Consider the following 20,531-nt stretch of genomic DNA (forward strand, 5'->3'; position numbering starts at 1 on the left):
ATAGTAATATACTTACAGCTCAACGGACCGAGAAAATACTATTCAGGGAAATTAGATTTGGGACTTCTTCGCTTTGCAAAACTATAAAAGTGCATTATGGGTTACAGGAACAAATACAGTACATATTTAACGTTTTATCCCGCTGAGAGTTCACACCAAAAATTGAGAAAATCAAGCTTTGTACTCGCAGGAAGATCAATGACATAAAAGATAAATTAAAGAAGTTCGGTAGCTGTATCTTCATTTTTCCAACTGCTTAACTAATACCTAATCTTAGTGGTGGCAAAATGGATAAAACAAAAAATAGTTATTCACCCATATTATCCATTAAAATATGAGTTGGATAATGAACTTTTTAAAAATGGGTCAAATATGAATAAAAATTATGTTATCCACTTAGAAAATGGAAAACAATGGGTGTAACTTTTTAAATTTGGGGTTCCTAAAGTATGGGAGACTAGGAATTCTCCCAACAGTGATCATATTCAAGAAGTCATATTAACCTTTTTTTTATCCGTATTAAATATGGGTCGGACTGAAGAATTTATTAGTTTTTGTATTACCCGTTTTAACCCGCCGCATATCCCACCCGACTCGCCCGTTTGTCACCCCTGCGTAAGCTTTATAACATCATCTATTTTTAAGCGACAAAGAAATTGTGTAACTGCTTTCCCTAATACCTAAGTATGATAACCTCATCTTTTTTAGGCTAATAAGAACTGTAATAGCATTAGCAAAGTCAATGACTACAAAACTAGGTAAAAACAATCATGGATAAACAGCAGCACCAGTGGTCTAGTGGTAGAATAGTACCCTGCCACGGTACAGACCCGGGTTCGATTCCCGGCTGGTGCATTTTCTTTTTTATTTACATTCCGACAATGAATAGAGCCAGCTAGTTAGATACTATCCCCGACTCAAAAAAGACTCAACTTTGACACATGCGAAATCTGGTTTTACAACATTTTTATATTTCATAAGTTTGCAATTAACATTCCAATTTAATCCAAATTCAAAATATTCACACAACTGTTTCACAGAGAAGTCGCAACTACAACAACTCGAACAAAGAAGCAATGAAGAGCAATACTTTAAGGCTTTACAGATATATGACAATCTCAGTGTTCATAATAAGTTGACAACACTAGAATTTATCTACAGCGACTCCATCTCTCAAGACCTCATAAGCTTCCCTACTACGGGTTTTCTTCAAGCCAGCCGTGAAATGAAGCTTTGACTTTTCAGATGAAATAGCCATAACTTTTACCCACATCATCACTTTCGTTTTCATTCCCTCTATGTCAGCTAGCTTTCCTTTCTCCAAATACCCAGTAACAGCTGTAGAGAAGCGTAATACAGACGAATCCCTGTAACCAACTTCACATACTGAGGGAATATAGACAGTAAGCTTCTTGGTTTCTTCATTGAACTCATAGTTGGTGGCATCACGAGGGAAAATGCCTACTGGAAGGTCATACTCCTTTAGCAGTTCTGGCAATGGCTTTTGCATTTTTCCTGCAAATCCGATGCAAAGCAGGGATAAGATAGCTCCTGACTATTTTGGCAAAGGAATAAGAGAGAGAGAGAGAGAGAGAGAGAGAGAGAGCTAGCTCAAGACTCATACTGACGAGCGTCCATAGATTATCATCGATAAAATGACAGCATCTTCAACAAAATTAATCGATGTTGTTTCTACGAGTAAGTGAAGAATTCGATATGAGAAAATATTTGGGTATACCTTTTAAGAAATCAAACATTTACAAAATAGTATTAAATTATTCAAACCATCAAGGTAACCCAACTTGTGGGATTACACTGGCTTTTTTTGTTGTTGTATTCCAACCATCCAGCTAAACAGCTTTAGCCTCTTTTTCATTTCAAGAAAGAATAGATTTTTCTGAGAAAAAACTAGAAATTGATTGTGTTTTTTTGGGGACATTCAACATGGTTTATCATAAGCTAGTTTACTCGGCAGCCTGAATATCCACAATCAACTATCCTATACATCATGAGACAAGACTGCAAAAAGAAGTAAAAGGTGAGCATTTTATTTCTCTGTTCCTGTGCCAGCCTAATGTTCACTAGGGGGATGGGGTACTAGCATGCTAGTGTTCAGACAGCTTCAGGGTTAGACGTAAAAGTTTACAGAAGACAAAAGGAGCTAAAAGATAATGAGGAGGAAGACTAACCTTTAATCTTGTTCACCAGCCATTTGCTTCCTCCTTCAATACTGCTTTGCAGGGACTAATTTTAAAAAGGGGAAGAAGTCCCAGACACATGTAAAAAGAAGACGAGAAGAGAGAAAGTCCATGGAGAGATCTCAATCAGAACTAAATCAATAAAAATAAGCAAATGGTTTCTCCAAGCAAATTGCAAATTAGTAAACATATTTTGTTTTGGTTAGGGTAGGTATTCCTTAAATAGTCTCAGCTCACACATATCAAAGCAGATTGACACTCATCAATATTTGAACAAAATTGGAACTTATTTTAATTTATTGCATCAATTTCAATTTAATAGTTTCACCAGTGCAGAAACTTGAAGGTGGATCTTGTAATTACTTTCGTCGGTAAAATGCTTTTCATACTTGTAATGCACAACATTATCATACTATACTACAAGTAGGAACCTACTAAGTCCAAAGTTAACTTACAGAAATATCCTTTAAAAGCTATATGACCATTTTGTCCTAGAGCAACATACTCAGTGTATTCCTACAAGTGGGGTCTGGGGAGGGTAATATGTACGCAAACCTTACCCCTACCTTGTGAAAGTAGAGAGGTTGTCGTTGGATGACCTTCGGCTCAATAAAGCAAAAACACAGCAGTTATGACAAAAGAGAAAAGACTATGAAAAGCGAGATAGTAGCAACAACCAGAAAAAATAAAAAGGAAGCAAAGGAAACATCAGGTACTAATATCAATCTAAAAATAGGAAACACGAGGATAACACTAGAGTATAATAAAAAGGAGAAAGAACCCATATCCTAGCACAATACCTATATTTTCAGGAAATAAGTTCCTATTCAAGAGTAAAGCTTCAGCTTTTCGGATCCATGGCATGATAGGATGTTGGTTGTGCACTTATTGTAGTAACAAAGTAGGACAAGACACAGAGCATGTTTTCTACATTTTTACATAAGAAATTTCTTGTGCTTTGAAATCCAAGAATGCAATAAAGGAAAGAAAGAGGATGTAATTCAACAAAGTTTATGCCCACTCCAACAATTCTTTGTCTGCAATTAAACAAGTGATGATTGCAGCAAAGAAACTAATCCATCTAGCTCAGCTTGAGAACGGTGGGGAAAATAAAAATTTATGCGAAAGAATAGAGTATTGGCCCAAAACTTGATAAGCAAAACACTAACATGTGGGAGGTAATAAGACTTATTAAAAGTTTGTCAAGCTGCGATTTTGTGTTGGACTAAGAGAAAAAATTGAGATCTCCGTGGTATCATTCTGTTCATAATCTATTTCCCGCTATTTCATTTACGCTTACAGCAAAGAGTCATTTCCTCACACATCTTGTTCTAGAGAGGAAAGCCGGTTAAGGTGCTTAGCTGGATGGTTTGATTAATTCATAGAGATTTTTTACGAATTTGCCTTCTCAAATGTCATACACAAAAAATCTTTCATATCAAAATTTTCGTTTGCTCTTAGGGAACACCATCGATTCATTTCTCGAGGATGCTTCATTTTCCGGTAATTATCTAAGGATGCCCAGTCATGAGCTTTTTTTTCTCTGTTATTATTTTGCCAAATGCCGGCAAAGTCAGCAGCTCACTCATCCCTACTTAACTATAGATTCGTAGGAGAAATGCAAAAGCCTCGTGACATCGGCTGAAGGAATACGGAATTCCAGCAGTTATTTTCCCTCATGATGCCACCAACTATGCGTTTAATGAAGAAACTAAGAAGCTTACTTCTATGTTCCCTCAGTATATGAGGTTGGTTACAGGGATTTGCCTATATGTGAGATCGGATACAGGTGAGAGTCATGTTTCTCAGACATATCAGTAGCTAAACCATGGCTTAGATAGAAAGCTCACTTAAAGTTCAGTTCAACTGGAGTCCAAAATCGAAAGTAATCCCTCCATGACTAATCTCAATAAACGATGTTGCAATGTACTTATTTGAGAAACAAGCGAAGGCACTTCTCTCGACAATATATCACGGGAAAAAAGTTATGAGCACCTATGTTTGCGCCAAACCAATAAATGCATGACATATTTCTTTTAAATAAACTTTCTATCACCATACCGTTTGCACTCATATCTGTAATTATCACATTAATTTTCCATTCCTTTCTCTAGAGACAAGAGACTAAATTTGAAAGAATTTCCCTAAAAACAAGCTCACAAGAAAGAACAGTTTAAAAGAGAAAAACGCAATTAAGAGAATAAACTTCTAATTAAGCATATTCAAAAACAGGGTACATATATCACCACCATTGACCATAAAAAATTTAATCTTTAACGGTAAATCAATCAATTGAACCCCGTAATCTAGTGATCCCAAAAAAAAACGTAGTTTAAGTAACCCCCCACCCCCAAATTAAATTATCGGGAAATTAGACTAGACCAGAATTGGTGTAAACAGTAAACCCTAAGCTTTGTTGGGGAAGGGAGTAAATAGAGAAAAAGGGACGTACGTTAATGTCATCGCCGACGGAATTGAACTCTTTGTTGGCTTTCTGACCAATCCAGTAAGAACCCAACTTGTTCAATATCTGATCCATTTATAAGCTTCTGAATACAAAGTTGCCTTTACTGATCTAAGAGAGTAAACAAGTCTTCTTCGTCGTCGGGGTGTTCTTCTCTCTCTCTCGGCCTAGCTCAAAGATAGAGGGAGAGAGAAAGGCAGGGCTTTGGGGAGACTTTTCTTCCTCAACTTTCAACACCTAATTTTTTGAGTTCCTCGTCAATTATCCAAAATTACCTATTAAGCCATCTTTCTTTTATTTATCACAAAAGAATTATACTAAACTATGCATATGCATATAGCACTTAGAAAATAGCTAAACCAAACTTTTCAAACTTTCAATAACCAAATAACTATTTACCCTCCAATTATCAATCTTTATCTTTTTATTACTTTTTTAATATTATAATAATTTTTTTCTTTTAAATCTATACTATAAACTTACCTATATAATAAATAAATCTTAATTATAAAATTTAAATTTAAATATTTATAGCATATATAATATTAGAACAATAAAATAATTGAACATAGTTTTCAAGAATATAGGATGCATATTACAAAATATACCACTATTTTAAATAATTATTTCTTATATTAATTGTATGGAATATATATTTTAAAAGCTTCTATTCTCTTTTATTCTAAATTGTGTAAATAATTCTTCGATTTTTTGTTGTATTTATCAAAATTACTATTACGAAAATATTATTTAAATTAAAACGTTATTATTTAGCTCAATTATTTTATTATTCCAACATTATATATGCTTAAAAATATTTTGATTTTTTTTAGGCATAAAATTTATTTGTTCTATAGGTAAGTCCATAATATATATATTAAAATAAAAAATTATATTATTTAAAAAGTTTTTAAAAAATTAAAAAGATAAAAGTTAATAATAATTTAGAGGATAAAATAGGTATTTTGACATCAAAAGTTTGAGAAATCTGGTTAAATGGCCTTTTATATGCAATAGGCACAGTTAAGTGATAAACAAAAGAAAGATGACTTTACTAGGTAATTTAGGATAGTTTAGTGATCGTTCGAGTAATAGACTCCATTTTTTTCTTAGAAGTATACTTGTGTTATTCTTCTTAGGTGTTGTTACTAGTTTGTAAATAGTTATCCATATTTATTTTATATCAAACTAGCAATTCAAACTTTAGCAATTAAAAGTTAAATTAAGAATATTATATATATATATATATATATATATATATATATATATATATATATATATATATATAATTTGACAATCGTTAAATAATAGATGTGTGTATAAAAGCTAAATATATTTCATTTATTGATTTAGTTTATGTCACGACCCAAAATCAACTGTCGTGATGGCACCTATCGTGGAACTAGGCCAGCCTCTACTTAACAACTCATCACAATAGAATAACTTTGAAAGTAAAAACGGAATCATTTGACATTAAAGAAACCTTTTGAAAACAGAATAATTCCCAAAATGCAATACAATCCAACCCAAAATCGGGGTGTCATTGAGTACATGAGCGTCTATATCATAATAGAGTCTAGAGAAATAACTGAAATACAACTAGTGATAAAGAAGGAGAGTCAAGGCCTGCGAATGCCGTGCAGCTACCTTGATAGTCTCTGAGCTCAGAAACCTCGATCAGCAGCCTCTGTCGTAACCAGAAACACAGCACACGAGGTGCAGGGAGTAACATGAATACATCCAACTCAGTAAGTAACAAGTCAAAACTTTAAATTGAAAGGTAGTGACGAACTCAATCAGTACATGTATAATAGAAATAATTGTGCAGAAATGTAGTTCAAATTAAATAGGCAGCTCAAAATAGTAAAGTAAAGCAGATTCGAACAGTATAAAGAATATAACTCTGCTACCTCTACAAGCCAATGCACACACTGTACATGATGCACTATGTTGTCAGCTTCAAGTGCTTACACACTCAAATGCTCAACCATTCGGTACTGTATATGGCCCAAATGGCCTAGGAAAGTGTGATGATCCAAAAGGTTATCTTATATTTTAGAACTTGATTTCGTATTGTGAGACCTTCAAAACCTTATATTATTCCTCCTCGATTTGTGTGCTAGTCTGGGTGCGTTTCCGGAAAGCTTTTATGTGAAAAATTGATAATAATAATAATAATTTTTGCCTTTAAAAGTTAATTTAGTTGACTTAGGTCAACATTTTGAGTAAACGGATCCAGACTCATATTATGACAGACGCGGTGGGTCCGTATGTAAATACGGGACCTGGGCGTATGCCCGAAATCGAATTCCGAGGTCCCTAGCCCGAGAAATGAATTTTTGATGAAAATTGTAAGACTGAAAATCAAATGGTTTTAAGAATTTGGTTAATGTTTGATATTGTTGGTATCAAGCCCGTATTACGGTTTCGGAGCCCCGTACAGGTCCAAAATAATATTTATAACTTATCTTTCAATCTTTCATTTCATTTTACAAGAATTTAACCAAAAATCTAGGGGTTTCATGGTGAAAATTGGGGGTTGGATAGAATTAGGAATTTTTGTATAATTGGAATTTAGACCTCGATTTGAGGTCGGATTTCAAAAATAATTACATATTTGGGCTCGGGGGTGAATGGGTGAATGGGTTTTGGTACGAACCTCGAGTTTTGACCAAGCAAGCCCGGGGTCGGTTTTTGACTTTTTGGGGAAAATATTGGGAAACTTATAATTATGTATTAGAATTGATTTCTTTAGCGATAATTGATGTTATTAGGTTAATTATGACTAGATATGAGTGGTTCAGAGGTAGAAACTAGAGGAAAAGCAGTAATTGATCAGTAAGTGGCTTGTGGATCGAGGTGTGTGACGTGTCTAACTTTGACTCGAGGGATTAGGAACCCATTACTTAATTGCTACGTGAAAAATCCATGAGAATGGCGTATAGGTGAGGTGATGAGTACATATGCGCTGCCAATTTATCTGTTTTGCCTGTTTATTTCTCGTTCTTGTTATATTGTCTTTTCCCGCCTTAACTGCTACATGCTTTACTGGTATTTCATTTAATTGCTACTTGTCAGACATTATTGTCCATTGTTGAAGGTATTAGTTACACTGTAGTTTCATCATTTCATATTGTTGGCTTAAGCTGGTTTATCGGTGTTTTAGGGTATAATTTGGATTAGTTTCGCTGAGTAGTACTAATTGTTTAAAGTTTTATAATGTACAAGCTTTCCATTTGCTTTGGTTTGAGGTTTAAATATTGTGGAGAGTTGAGTTAAATTGTGAAATTTCTGTACTTATTGAATAATTGATACTGATATGGTGGGATCGGGTTACGCGCCGCCAATGTTTTAAAAGGCGGGTGCATGAGGCGAGGCATTTTAGTTCTGACGGGGCGAGGCATAAGCCCTGAGACATGAGGCGTAAGTCCCACAGATCTTTAAATTTTACTAATTTCAAGAATTTTAAAGTAGTATAAAATTAAAAATTAATTATAAAAATTATAACAAACAATTTATTTAAAATATTTATAAATTATAATTCAACTATGAATACTACGAAAAGTATGACATATATCATAATATGCAAATTAGTTGCATCGTCGTTACAACTCAAACATCAAAAGTAATATATTCGATGTGAAATCATATATTTATCTCTTAAGGAGTAATGAATCTTGAAAGAATTTCGATATTATAATTTGATTTTTTTAAATACTCCTTTTATTTAATATGCTTTCTATTTGAAAGAGAATTTATATAAAAACATAATTCACAATTTAAATATGATTCTCTAGCATCATTTTTTTTAAGTTTCAACAAATTAATAAAGTGACACATAATTCACCATACTATACCATAATAACTAATTATTTATAAATAATTACTAGCTAATACCGGGCTATTAAATTAATAAGTATTATATCTCGTAAACGTAAAATAAATCATATTTGGAAAAATAATTATAAAAGAAATTATGGACTATTATATAATAAAGACATAACAAAAGTTAATAAATAAATACTTTTAAATAAAAGGTGTATTTAAAATTTATTAACATAACAGTCTTAGTGGATAACGTACAATAACTTTTATTTTAATTATGACATAAAATACTTCAACTTAATGATTAATGATTAAGAAAAAAGTAATTTTGAATAGTCAACGATTTATTAAGAAAATTTGCGGATTTACAAGGTTAGTTACGCACAATTTCATAAAGTTCTATTAGGTGAGCCCAGTACGCTGGGTGTTGGGCATGTCCAGGATGCAAGCCCCGACGGTCTAGGCGTAAGTCTCGCGGAACTAAGCCCCACACATAAGTTACGCACAATGTAATGAATGCTCTGCCCCGGGGCGAGCCTCGAGCGAGTCCCAATTCTGCCTTTTATAACATAGCGCTCCGCAATAGGAGGAATAAGGGTGATATATTGAGGAGGAATAAGGGTGAAATGTTAATGTACAGTGGGATCGAGTTGCACACTGCAACATGAGGAATAAGGGTGGACTGATGTGGAGTAATAAGGGTGAACATTTGTACCGATATTGATTATATGGTGGGATCGGGATGCGTGCCACATCAGTTTATGTGTTTATTTATCTTTCTTCTACTGTATAAGTTATTATGTCGTTTTACATTTTACTTAAGGATTGGTTATAGCTTGATACTGATAAAAATACTTGAGTTCTGTATTCATTCCTTGCAAGATACTGCTTTATTTCTGTTCTTCTTTTTGCTTTTATTATACATTGTATGCATGTTATATTGTAATTCCCTACCGTAGCCTCATCACTACCTCGTCAAGGTTAGGCTCGGTACTTACCAGTACATGGGGTCAATTATACTGATACTGCACTCTGCATTTTTTGTGCAGATTTTGGAGCTGGTAGTGGCTGATTGAAAGATAGGCTTTAGATTTCACGGTTAGGAGACTCAAGGTAGTCCTGTTGGCATCCGCAGGCCCTGGCGTCGCCTTTTTTACATCACTGTTGTACTGTTTTATTTATTTCCAAAACAGATGTAATTTCTTTCAGACCGATATTTGTAGAAAATCATAGTATATTCGTGGATTGTGACACCGGATTCTGGGTAGTAATGGCAATGTTATTGGTAATAGTATATGGATAAAAAGGTTATTTACTTACATTCGCATTTAATTTTACTTGTTCTAGCTTGTTAAGTTTTAATCAATGAAATGTAAAGGAAAATAGTCAATAAAACTCTAACATTGGCTTACCTAGCGAGTGTGATGTTAGGCGCCATCACGGCCCAGTTGATGGGAATTTTGGGTCGTCACAAGTTGGTATTAGAGCACTAGGTTGCCTAGGTCTCACAATTCATGAACAAGCTTAGTAGAGTCTGAGGGATCGGTACGGAGACGTCTGTGCTTATCCCCTAGAAGCTACAGAGTTTTGGAACAATTTTATTTCTATTCTTCTCTGTCGTGCGATTTAATCTCTCAATGCTAATTGAACTCTCTACTCTTGTTCCTTCGCAGATGGTGAGAACACGTACCGCTTCATTAGCTGAGCAGCAGCTAGAGCCCCCAGTGGCAGCTCCTATGAGGGGCAGAGGATGAGGCCGAGACTGTGCTAGAGGCCGAGGCGGGGGTAGGGCTCAGCCTAGAGCTTGAGCAGCAGCACCATCGGCGGGGGTAGGGCTCAGCCTAGAGCTTGAGCAGCAGCACCATCGGCGGAGCCTCAAGTAGAGTTTGATGAGAAGGCTCCAGCCCAGACCATTCCAGCAGGGCCAGCTCAGGTTCCAGAGGGGTTCATCGCTACCCCGGTACTTCAGGATACTTTGGTCCGTCTAATGCGCCTTATGGAGAGTGTTGCTCAAGCCGGTACATTCCCTATAGCACCAGTAGTCTCTCGGGATGGGGGAGGAGCACAGACTCCCGCTACCCATACTTCGGAATAGATGGCTCCTCAGTTTTAAACTCTAGCAGCTTAGCCCGTTGGGTTAGTTCCACCGGGTGTTGCAGTACAGACCGATAATGGGTCAGTTATGTCTTCTGAGGCTTTGTGGAGATTGGATAGGTTTACCAAGCTTTTCCTAGTTCACTATGGAGGTACATCTTCAGAGGATCCCTAGGACTATCTGGACAGTTGTCATGAGGTGTTACGGAACATGGGGATAGTGGAGACCAATGGGGTTGACTTTGCTGCATTTTATCTGTTAGGTTTTGCCAATAGATAGTGGAATGATTTTGTGTTGACTAGACCAGCTGGGTCGCCTGCTTTGACTTGGGACCAGTTTTCTCAGTTATTTCTCAAGAAGTTTCTTCCTATTACACTGAGAAAGGACTATCGCAAGCAGTTCGAGCATCTCCAGTAGGGCAGTATGTCCGTCACTCAGTACGAGACCCGCTTTATTAATTTGGCTCGCCATGCTCTTCTTATACTTCCTACTGAGAGAAAGAGAGAGAGAGAGAGAGAGAGAGAGAGAGAGAGAGAGAGGAGGTTTATTGAGGGACTTGCTCAGCCTATCAGATTGCAGATGGCTAAGGAGACAGGGAATGAGATTTCTTTCCAGGATGCAGCCAATGTGGCCAGACGGGTTAAGATGATTCTATCTCAGGGGGAGTGGTCAGGGGTTTGACAAGAGGCCGCATCACTCCGGTGGATTCAGTGAGGCCTCATTTGGAGGTCGGGGTACTTTCGGTAAGGGCCATCCTCCTAAGCCGTTTCATTCAGCACTTCAGAAATCCCATGGAGCTTCAGGGAGTCGTGGTCCTTATATACCTCCTTCAGGGCAGCCAGCTTATAGTGCACCACTAGCTCCTGTCAGAGCATCTCCTCTTTAGAGTTATTATCGTGGTCAGTTCGGCCCGTCAGGGTGAGTCTCAATTTCCACAACTGCAGTATCAGGATGGATGTTTGGAGTGTGGTGAGTATGGGCATATTCGGAGGACCTGGACGAGATTATTGGGTGTTCAGTCATAGCATCAGGGTTCTCGTGCCATGGTTCTGGCACCAATTGTTGCACTGCCCTCTCAGCCAGCTAGAAGTAGGGGTCAGAGAGCTAGAGGTAGAGGTCAGACCGCTAGAGGTGGAGGTCAGGCTGTTACAGGTGGAGGCCAAGCCGCTAAAGGTGGAGGCCAGCTAGCAGGAGGCCATCCCAGAGATATGGTTCAGAGTGGTGGGCCCCAACCCCAATGTTATGTTTTCTCAGCCAGGCCTGAGGCTGAGTCATCTGATGTTGTTATCACAGGTACTATTTCAGTTTGCAATAGAGATGCTTCAGCTCTATTTGATCTAGGGTCTATATACTCATATGTGTCATCTTACTTTGCTTCATATTTGGTTGTGCCTCGTGATTATTTGAGTGCTCCCATGTATGTGTCCACACCGGTGGGGGATTTTATTATTATAGATCGTGTCTATCATTCGTGTGTGGTTATAATTGGGGGTCTTGAGACTAGCGTAGATCTCCTACTTCTCGATATGGTCGATTTTGATGTCATTTTGGGGATGGATTAGCTGTCACCTTATCATGCTATATTGGACTGTCACGCCAAGACAATAACCTTAGCCTTGCCGGGGTTTTCTCGTTTAGAATGGAGAGGGACTCCTAGTCATTCTACCAGTAGGGTTATCTCATATATGGAGGCTCGATGTATGGTCGAGAAGAGCTGTTTTGCTTATGTTCGTGATTCTAGTACGGAGGTTAGTTCCATGGGTTTTGTACAAGTTGTTCGAGAGTTTCTTGAGGTATTTCCTACAGACCTGTCAGGGATGCCAGCCGACAGGGATATTGACTTCTGTATTGATTTGGTTCCAGGCACTCATCCCATTTCTATTACCGCATGGCCCCACTAGAGTTGAAAGAGTTGAAGGAGCAATTGCAAGATATGCTTGATAAGGGCTTTTTAAGACCCAACATCTTATGTTGGGGTGCATCTGTATTGTTTGTAAAGAAGAAGGATGGATCAATGAAGATGTGCATAGATTATCAGCAGTTAAACAAAGTCATCATCAAGAACAGGTATCCACTACCGAGAATTGATGACTTATTTGATCAGCTTCAGGGTGCCAAGGTGTTTTCAAAGATCGATTTGAGGTCTAGCTACCATCTGTTAAGGATTAGGGCTTCTGATGTCCCTGAGACAGGTTTTCGGACTCGATTTGGGCATTATGAGTTCCTGGTAATGTCATTTGGCTTGACAAATGCCCCAGCAGCATTTATGGATTTGATGAACCGGGTGTTCAAGCCTTACCTGGATTCCTTTGTGATTGTTTTTATTGATGATATCTTGATATACTCCCGGAGTCGAGAGGAGCATGAGCAACATCTTCGGATCGTACTTCAGACTCTGAGAGACAGCCAGTTATATGCTAAGTTTTTGAAATGTGAGTTTTGGTTGAGTTCAGTTGCTTTCTTGGGTCACATGGTATCAGCAGAGGGTATTCATGTGGATTCTAAGAAGATTAAGGCCGTTCAGAATTGGCCTAGACCTACTTCCGCCACGGAGATCCGTAGTTTCTTGGATTTAGCGGGTTATTACCATCGATTTGTGGAGGGGTTTTCATCTATAGCAACCCTATTGACTAGGTTGACTCAGAAGGGTGCCCCATTCAGATGGTCAGACGAGTGTGAAGTGAGCTTTCAGAAGCTCAATGCAGCTTTGACTATGGCATTGGTGTTGGTGTTGCCCATAGGTTCAGGGCCCTATACAGTATATTGTGATGCATCTCATATTGAACTTGGTATGGTATTGATGCAGGGTGGCAAAGTTATTGTAAATGCTTCACGGAAACTAACGGTTCACGAGAAGAATTATCCAGTTCAAAACTTGGAGCTGGCAACCATTGTTCACGCGCTGAAAATTTGGAGGCACTATCTATATGGCATGTTGTGTGAGGTGTTCACAGATCATACGAGTTTGCAGTATTTGTTCAAGCAAAATAAGCTCAATTTGAGGTAGAGAAGGTGTTTGGAACTATTGAAAGACTATAATATCACCATCTTGTATCACCCCGGGAAGGCCAATGTGGTGGATGATTCTTTGAGTAGGAAGTCAGCTAGTATGGTTAGCCTTTCATATATTATAGTTAGTGAGAGACAGCTTGCATTGGATGTTCACGCTTTGGCCAATCAGTTTGTGAGGTTGGATGTTTCTGAGCCTAGTTGTGTTTTAGCTTGCACAGTCGCTCGGTCTTCCTTATTTGAGTGTATCAGGGAGCGGCAGTATGAAGGCCCTCATTTGCTTGTCCTTAGGGACATAGTGTAGAACGGTGATGCCAAGCAGGTTACAGTTGGAGATGATGGAGTTTTGAGGATGAAGGGTCGTGTTTGTGTGCCTAATGTGGATGGACGTCATGAGTTGATTCTAGAGGAGGCCCACAGTTCCCGACTTGCGGCAGCATTATTGGTAGAAGAGGATGAAGGATATAGTTGCATATGTAGCTCGGTGTCTAATTTGTCAACAAGTAAAGTATGAGCATCAGAGACCTAGTGATTTGCTTCAGAAGATAGAGATTCCTGAGTGGAAGTGGGAGCATATCACTATGGATTTCGTTGTTGGACTCCTACGGACTTAGAGGAAGTTCGATGCAGTTTCCTATTCTTCAGAGCAGTTGGAAGAGATTTATATCTGTAAGATCGTTCGTCTTCACGGTGTGCTCGTGTCTATCATTTTGGATTGAGGTACGCAATTTACCTCGCACTTCTACAGGGTAGTACAATGTGAGTTGGGTACGCGGGTCGAGTTGAGCACATCATTCCATCCTTAGATGGACAGATAGTCCGAGCGTACTATTTAAATCTTAGAGGATATGCTCCGCGCGTGTGTTATTGATTTTGAAGGTTCGTGGGATCAGTTCTTGCCGTTAGCAGAGTTTTCTTACAACAACAATTATTAGTCGAGCATCCAGATGACTCCCTATAAGGCATTATATAGTAGACTGTGTCGATCGCCGGTTGGATGGTTTGATCCGGGGGAGGCTTGGTTATTGGATACAGATTTGGTACAGAATGCCTTGGATAAGGTTAAGATCATTCAGGATAGACTTTGCACAACTCAGTCCAGGCAGAAGACTTATGTCGACCGCAGAGTTTGTGATGTCGCATTCATGGTTGGAGAGAGAGTATTTCTTCGGGTTTCACCAATGAAGGATGTAATGAGATTTGGAAAGATGGGCAAGTTAAGCCCTAGGTATATTGGGCCTTTTGAGATCCTTGAGCGAGTGGGAGAGGTGGCCTACAGACTTGCGTGCCCCCAGGCTTATCAGTAGTACATCCAGTGTTTCATATGTCCATGCTTCAGAAGTATCACAGTGATCCATCCCACATGTTAGATTTTAGCAATGTCCAGTTGGACAAGGATTTGACTACGAGGAGGAGTCGATAGCCATTTCAGACCGGCACGCTCGTCAGTTAAGATTGAAGAGTTATCCTTCGATTTGAGTGTAATAGAGAGGTCAGCCTGTTGAGGCATCTACCTAGGAGTTCGAGTCTGATATGCGGAGCAGATATCCCCACCTTATCACCAGCTTAGGTACTTTTCTATGTCCGTTCGAGGACGAACGGTTGTTTTAGAGGTGGAGAATGTGATGACCCAAAAGGTTATATTATGTTTTAGAACTCTATTCCATGTTCTAAGGCCTTTAAGACCTCATTTTATTCCTCCTCAATTTGCGTGCGTAGCCCGGGCATGTTTTCGGGAAGCTTTATGTGAAAAATTGATAAAAATAATAATTTTTGCCTTTAAAAGTTAATTTAGTTGACTTCGGTCAACATTTTGAGTAAATGGACCCGGACTCGTGTTATGATAGTCCTGTTGGGTCCGTATCGAAATATGGGACCTGGGCGTATGCCCGAAATTGAATTTTGGGGTCCCTAGCCCGAGAAATGAATTTTTGATGAAAATTGTAAGACTGAAAATCAATGGTTTTAAAATTTTGGTTAATGTTTGATCTTGTTGGTATCGGGCCCGTATTTTGGTTTTGGAGCCCGGTATAGGTCTAAAATAGTATTTATACATTATCTATGAAATTTGGTGAGAAACGAAACTTATTTGACGCGAATTGGACGTCTGGTTATGAAAATAGGAATTTCAAAGTGTTATTAGGAATTTCATGTGTTTTGGTGCTAAATCCGTATTTCTAGATGTTATTTTGGTGATTTGATCGCACAAACAAATTTGTATGATGTTTTAAGACTTGTGCGCATGTTTGGTTTGGAGCCCCGAGGGCTCGGGTGAGTTTCGAAACTAATTACATATTCGAGCTCGGGGGGTGAATGGGTGAATGGGTTTTTGTCCGAACCTCGAGTTTTGACCAAGCGGGCCTGGGGTCGATTTTTGACTTTTTGGGAGAAATGTTGGGAAACTTATAATTATGTATTAGAATTGATTTCTTTAGCAATAATTGATGTTATTAGGTTAATTATGACAAGATACGAGTGGTTCGGAGGTAGAAACTTGTAACGACCTGACCTGTTGTTTTGAGAAATTGTGCTCGGTTCAACAGTTTGAGGTCAAGAGCAGCTTCACATTATGTATATCGACTTGTGTGCATGGTTGGATTCAGTTTTCGGATGAATCAGAGTCGAATTGGAAAGAAGGAATATAGTTCTGGAAGCTTAAGCGGAGAGAATTTGACCAGAATTTGACTTTTGAGTAAGCAGCTCCAGAATGAGTTTTGGATGATGTCAGTAGCTTCGTATGGTAATTTTGGACTTAGGCGTGTGTTCGGATTTGGGTTTGGAGGCCCGTAGGGTAATTTGTGGCATTGGTGAAAGTTGGAAATGTTGAAGTTTGGAAAATGGAGAGGTACGACCCATAGTTGACTTTTATGTTATCGAGGTCAGAATGTGATTCCGAAAGTTGGAACAGCCCCGTTATGTTATTTGTGACTTGCCTGCAAAATTTGTTGTCGTTTGGAGTTGATTTGATATGGTTCGGACGCTTGGTTGCAATTCTAGAGGTCCTTGAAGTTCATAGTGATTTTCATGCGTTTGGGCATCTGATTTGTGGTTTTACCGATGTTTGAAGTGATTTGAGAGTGGGACTAAGTTCATATGATGTTATGGGAGGTGTTGGTACATTTGGTTGAGGTTCCGGGGGCCTCGGATGAGTTTCAGGGTGAGTTTTGAGCGAGTTTGGACTTTTAAGCACTCGGAAGTTGTTACGGATCGTGGGGGGCCGCGGACAACGGTAAATCATCACCCCAACAGCCAAAAGAACTGCTATCAGTGGTGATATTTTGCTGCAGCAGTGGAATTTTCGCTATAGCGGAAAATGGTCCGCGGTTCGCGGTGAGGAAGAATCTACAGGTTCACTGGTCTGACTTTGGAAGCCTATATCGTTTGATATACAAGGAATTTTTAGATGATTCAAAAATAAATTGTTGTATCCCTTCGTGTCTAGTTTCCATAAAGGTAAAGAAATCACAATTTTGAAATCTGTAAAGAAAGTTATGGCCAAAATACTAAAGCATGTCACTGCAGTCAATATTTTTCACTGTAGCGGTGGATTTACCGCGGTCAGTGGTGGTTTTCCGCGGTCAGCAGTGATGGAAATCTGGGAGGTGCACTATAAATACGAGGTTTAGGGTTTTATTTCATATTTTGACCTAGAGAACTCGGATCTTGGCGATTTTTTGAAGGTTTTTCAAGAAATTCATTGGGGTAAGTGATTCTAACTCGGATTTGGCTAGAATACATAAATCTATCATTGAATTCATTATTTGATTCGTGATTTGGGATGAAATTTGGGAAAAATTTGTAAAGTTCTTCAAAAATGTAAAATGATGATTTGAAGGACCAAATGGTATCGGAATTGGATAATTTTTGTATAGGTTAACTCATATCGAAATGGATATTCGGTTTTTGTAAATTTTATCAGGTTCCGAGGTGCGGGCCCGGGGAGTTGACTTTTTGCAAATTGTATAAAAGTCATAGTTTTGTTAATTGGAATTGTTTTCTCTCGTATTGTTAGATGTATTCAAGTTGTTTTTGACTAGATTGAGCCGAGCGTTGATGAATTAGTAAAAGGAAAATCTAAAGTGAGTATTGAATTGGCCGGATTGAGGTAAGTATCTTGCCTAACCTTGTGTGGGGGACTTTCCCTTAGGATTTGAGTCTTCTATGCTAATTGTAGTCCGTGCATGCTAGGTGACGAGTGTGTGCTCGAACTTATTTGTGGGAAACTTGCCTCTTGGGTTTTTAGGTCCTTATGTTCATTATATGCAAAGTATTCCATCATGCTTGAGTTTCCTAACTGCTTAAATTACCTCTATATGCTCCATATGATGTTGCTAGCTTTCCTCTAATTCTTACGTGTTACTTGGCCCCTAATTGCCTTAATTGAAGTGATTGTCTTCTTTATTGTTTTGATACTTATTGATTGTGAGTTTTTCTATGACTTAGTGCAAATGTGATACATGTCCAATTGTTGTGATTATCGGTGTAGTTATCACATGCTTATTAGGTTTTGTTGTTTTGTTAAGGTTAGTGTGTTTCTTGGTTTTTCTGTGACTCTTATTATGTACTACTCATGCTTAGTATGATGATTATCATTGTTGTATCCCTTGCCGAGATATTGTTGTTTATGATATTGCCTCCCTTGCTGGGATGTTGTTGTTATACTCTTGTTCCCTCGTCGGGATTCTTTATGATTGATGTTGAATTGTATAATGGGATCGGGTTGCATGCTGCAATGATATTATATGAAATGGGATCGGGTTGCACGTCGTAACGGTATTATATGAAATGAGATCGGGTTGCACGCCGCAACGGTATTATATGAAATAGGATCGGGTTGCACGCCGCAACGGTATTATATAAATGGGATCGGGTTGCACGCCGCAATGATATTATATGAAATGGGATCAGGTTGCACGTCGCAACGGTATTATATGATTTGGGATCGAGTTGCACGCCGCAACAAGAAAGAACGTCATGCACTTTCTGTTAGCTATGTTTATTTGTTGTTATCAATTCAAGGGTTTTAACTGTTTAAATTCCTTTATTGCTGGGATTCTTTGTGTTGGAACCTACAGTGTTTTCAATACATCGCCGTATTTATATATGCATATTTTTCAATACTTCAAATTTCAATAATTGTTTCATCTTAAATTCAATTAGTTTTTCAATTATATTCCCTTAAACCGGCTGAGGTTGTATTTTACTTAAAAAGGAATTTTTACTAAGTTTTAAGTTATTAACTCCCATGTTAAAGATAATAATTCATTCGATGTTGTATTTTAATTAAAAGGGGTACTTTCTTTACTCAAATGATTTCTAAAAACAACTTCACCTTTTCTCGCTGATTTTCCTGATTATTTTAGAAATGTAATTTACTTTATATTATGTAAATGAGACTTGTTGAACATCTTGAGTGCATTTGTACGGACATTATGTATTGCATATCATGTGGATTTTGTTGTTGAAAGTGAGATGGAAAATATGTGGGCACAAGGTGCCATATGCGCTGAAGGTTCGGAAGTTGAGATTATGATATGAGAAACCGAGGATTGAGATGGTTGGGATTGTGTATTAGACATGATGTGATTGATTGAGTTGGCATTACCTTCTTTATTTGAATACATTCTTAATTGTCTCTGTCTCTGTTATGTCAGTGCTGATTTACTCGGTTATCTGATTTACTTGGTTATCTGATTTACTTGGTTATCGTTCGTTATTACATGTGTTCTCCCTTTATTGTCCCTACTGTTTGTATTTTTATTTTTCTCCACTGTTGATAGTACCTCGTTATCTTTATCTTGATAATTTATTATCATATCCTGTTCATTTCATTTGACCAGCAGGTGTCTTGACTGTTCCTCGTCACTACTCCACCGAGGTTAGTCTTGATACTTACTAGGCACCGCTGTGGTGTGCTCATACTACACTTCTGTACATTTTTGTGTATGTGAGCACGTGATTTTTGCCTTACGAAAACTACTCCAAAATAAATCAAAAAATAAAATAAATTTCTTTTACTGTGTAATTCTTGAATTTACGTGGTGTTAAATATTTGTGTTATGTCCGTAAATGTTTACTTTGTCATAATAAAATGAAAATTAAAATAAAATACATGTTGCATGCATATAGGATTTAATTATGCATTTGAAAGATAATTTAAATAAAATCACACAAAAATATGCATTCGTTCTATTTTTAAATATGTTACTGTGTGATTAATGTTTTGTCTATGTGTTAAATAATTGTTATAAAGTAATTAATATATTTTTGTGAAGTTAAAATTGTTTTATAATTAAAATTAGAAATTTAAATTAGAAAAATGAAATAATTGAAAAAGAAATAAAAAATCGGACCTGGATTAAAATCCAGGCCCTAAATCAAGTTAACCCCCCCTCAGCCCAATCAAAACAACCCAGGTCCGGTCCAACTCATGAGCAAATCCAAACGACGACGTTTGGTCCCGCTTCATCAAGGACCGTTGGATTAAATCAATCCAACGGCTGAGATACCTTGCCCTTACCCGGAACCCTCTACCCGACCCAATGACCCGATCCAGGCTGACCCTGAACTTAGACCAAACGACAACGTTTGGTTAAGTGGATTGATCTCAACCATGCATCTTAATTGATCCAACGGATGAGATCAATCCACCCCACCCCTATTTAAGGATCAAACCCCTACCCCGGCCCCTAACTTAACACCCCCTCCTCTCACTGTTCATCATTGTTCCAAAACCAAACCCCTAACCCTAGCCGCCCCTATTCCCCTTCGCTTGAAACCCGGCGGCATCAACGCCGCCGGACACCACCTTAACACCCCAGAACCCCCTGAACACCTCTATCCGAATATGTTAGCCTCTTGGCTCGAATCTTCCTGAAGGTTCTCGAATCTTCATTTGAAGATTCGAGCCAAACTCATATCTAAACCTAACAGCCCCAAA

The 20,531-nt window shown here is 38.0% G+C and overlaps 1 protein-coding gene and 1 non-coding gene across 2 annotated transcripts; one reads left to right on the forward strand and one right to left on the reverse strand.

Annotated features, from left to right (window-relative positions):
- Nucleotides 1-784: 784 nt before the first annotated feature.
- On the forward strand, nucleotides 785-855 carry TRNAG-GCC (transfer RNA glycine (anticodon GCC)). The gene has a single exon. It is a non-coding gene; the product is annotated as a tRNA-Gly (tRNA).
- Nucleotides 856-951: 96 nt separating this feature from the next.
- LOC104213591 (uncharacterized protein At5g01610-like) lies at nucleotides 952-4,929 on the reverse strand. The gene is made up of 3 exons (XM_009763121.2): nucleotides 4,651-4,929; nucleotides 2,190-2,244; nucleotides 952-1,515 (listed from the first exon to the last, which is right to left on the reverse strand). Exons 1-3 carry the CDS (start codon nucleotides 4,735-4,737, stop codon nucleotides 1,145-1,147), a joined length of 513 nt encoding a protein of 170 aa, XP_009761423.1. The 5' UTR covers nucleotides 4,738-4,929; the 3' UTR covers nucleotides 952-1,144.
- Nucleotides 4,930-20,531: the final 15,602 nt, after the last annotated feature.

Source organism: Nicotiana sylvestris, chromosome 12 (genome assembly GCF_000393655.2).
Source record: "Nicotiana sylvestris chromosome 12, ASM39365v2, whole genome shotgun sequence".
Classification (NCBI taxonomy): Eukaryota; Viridiplantae; Streptophyta; class Magnoliopsida; order Solanales; family Solanaceae; genus Nicotiana; species Nicotiana sylvestris.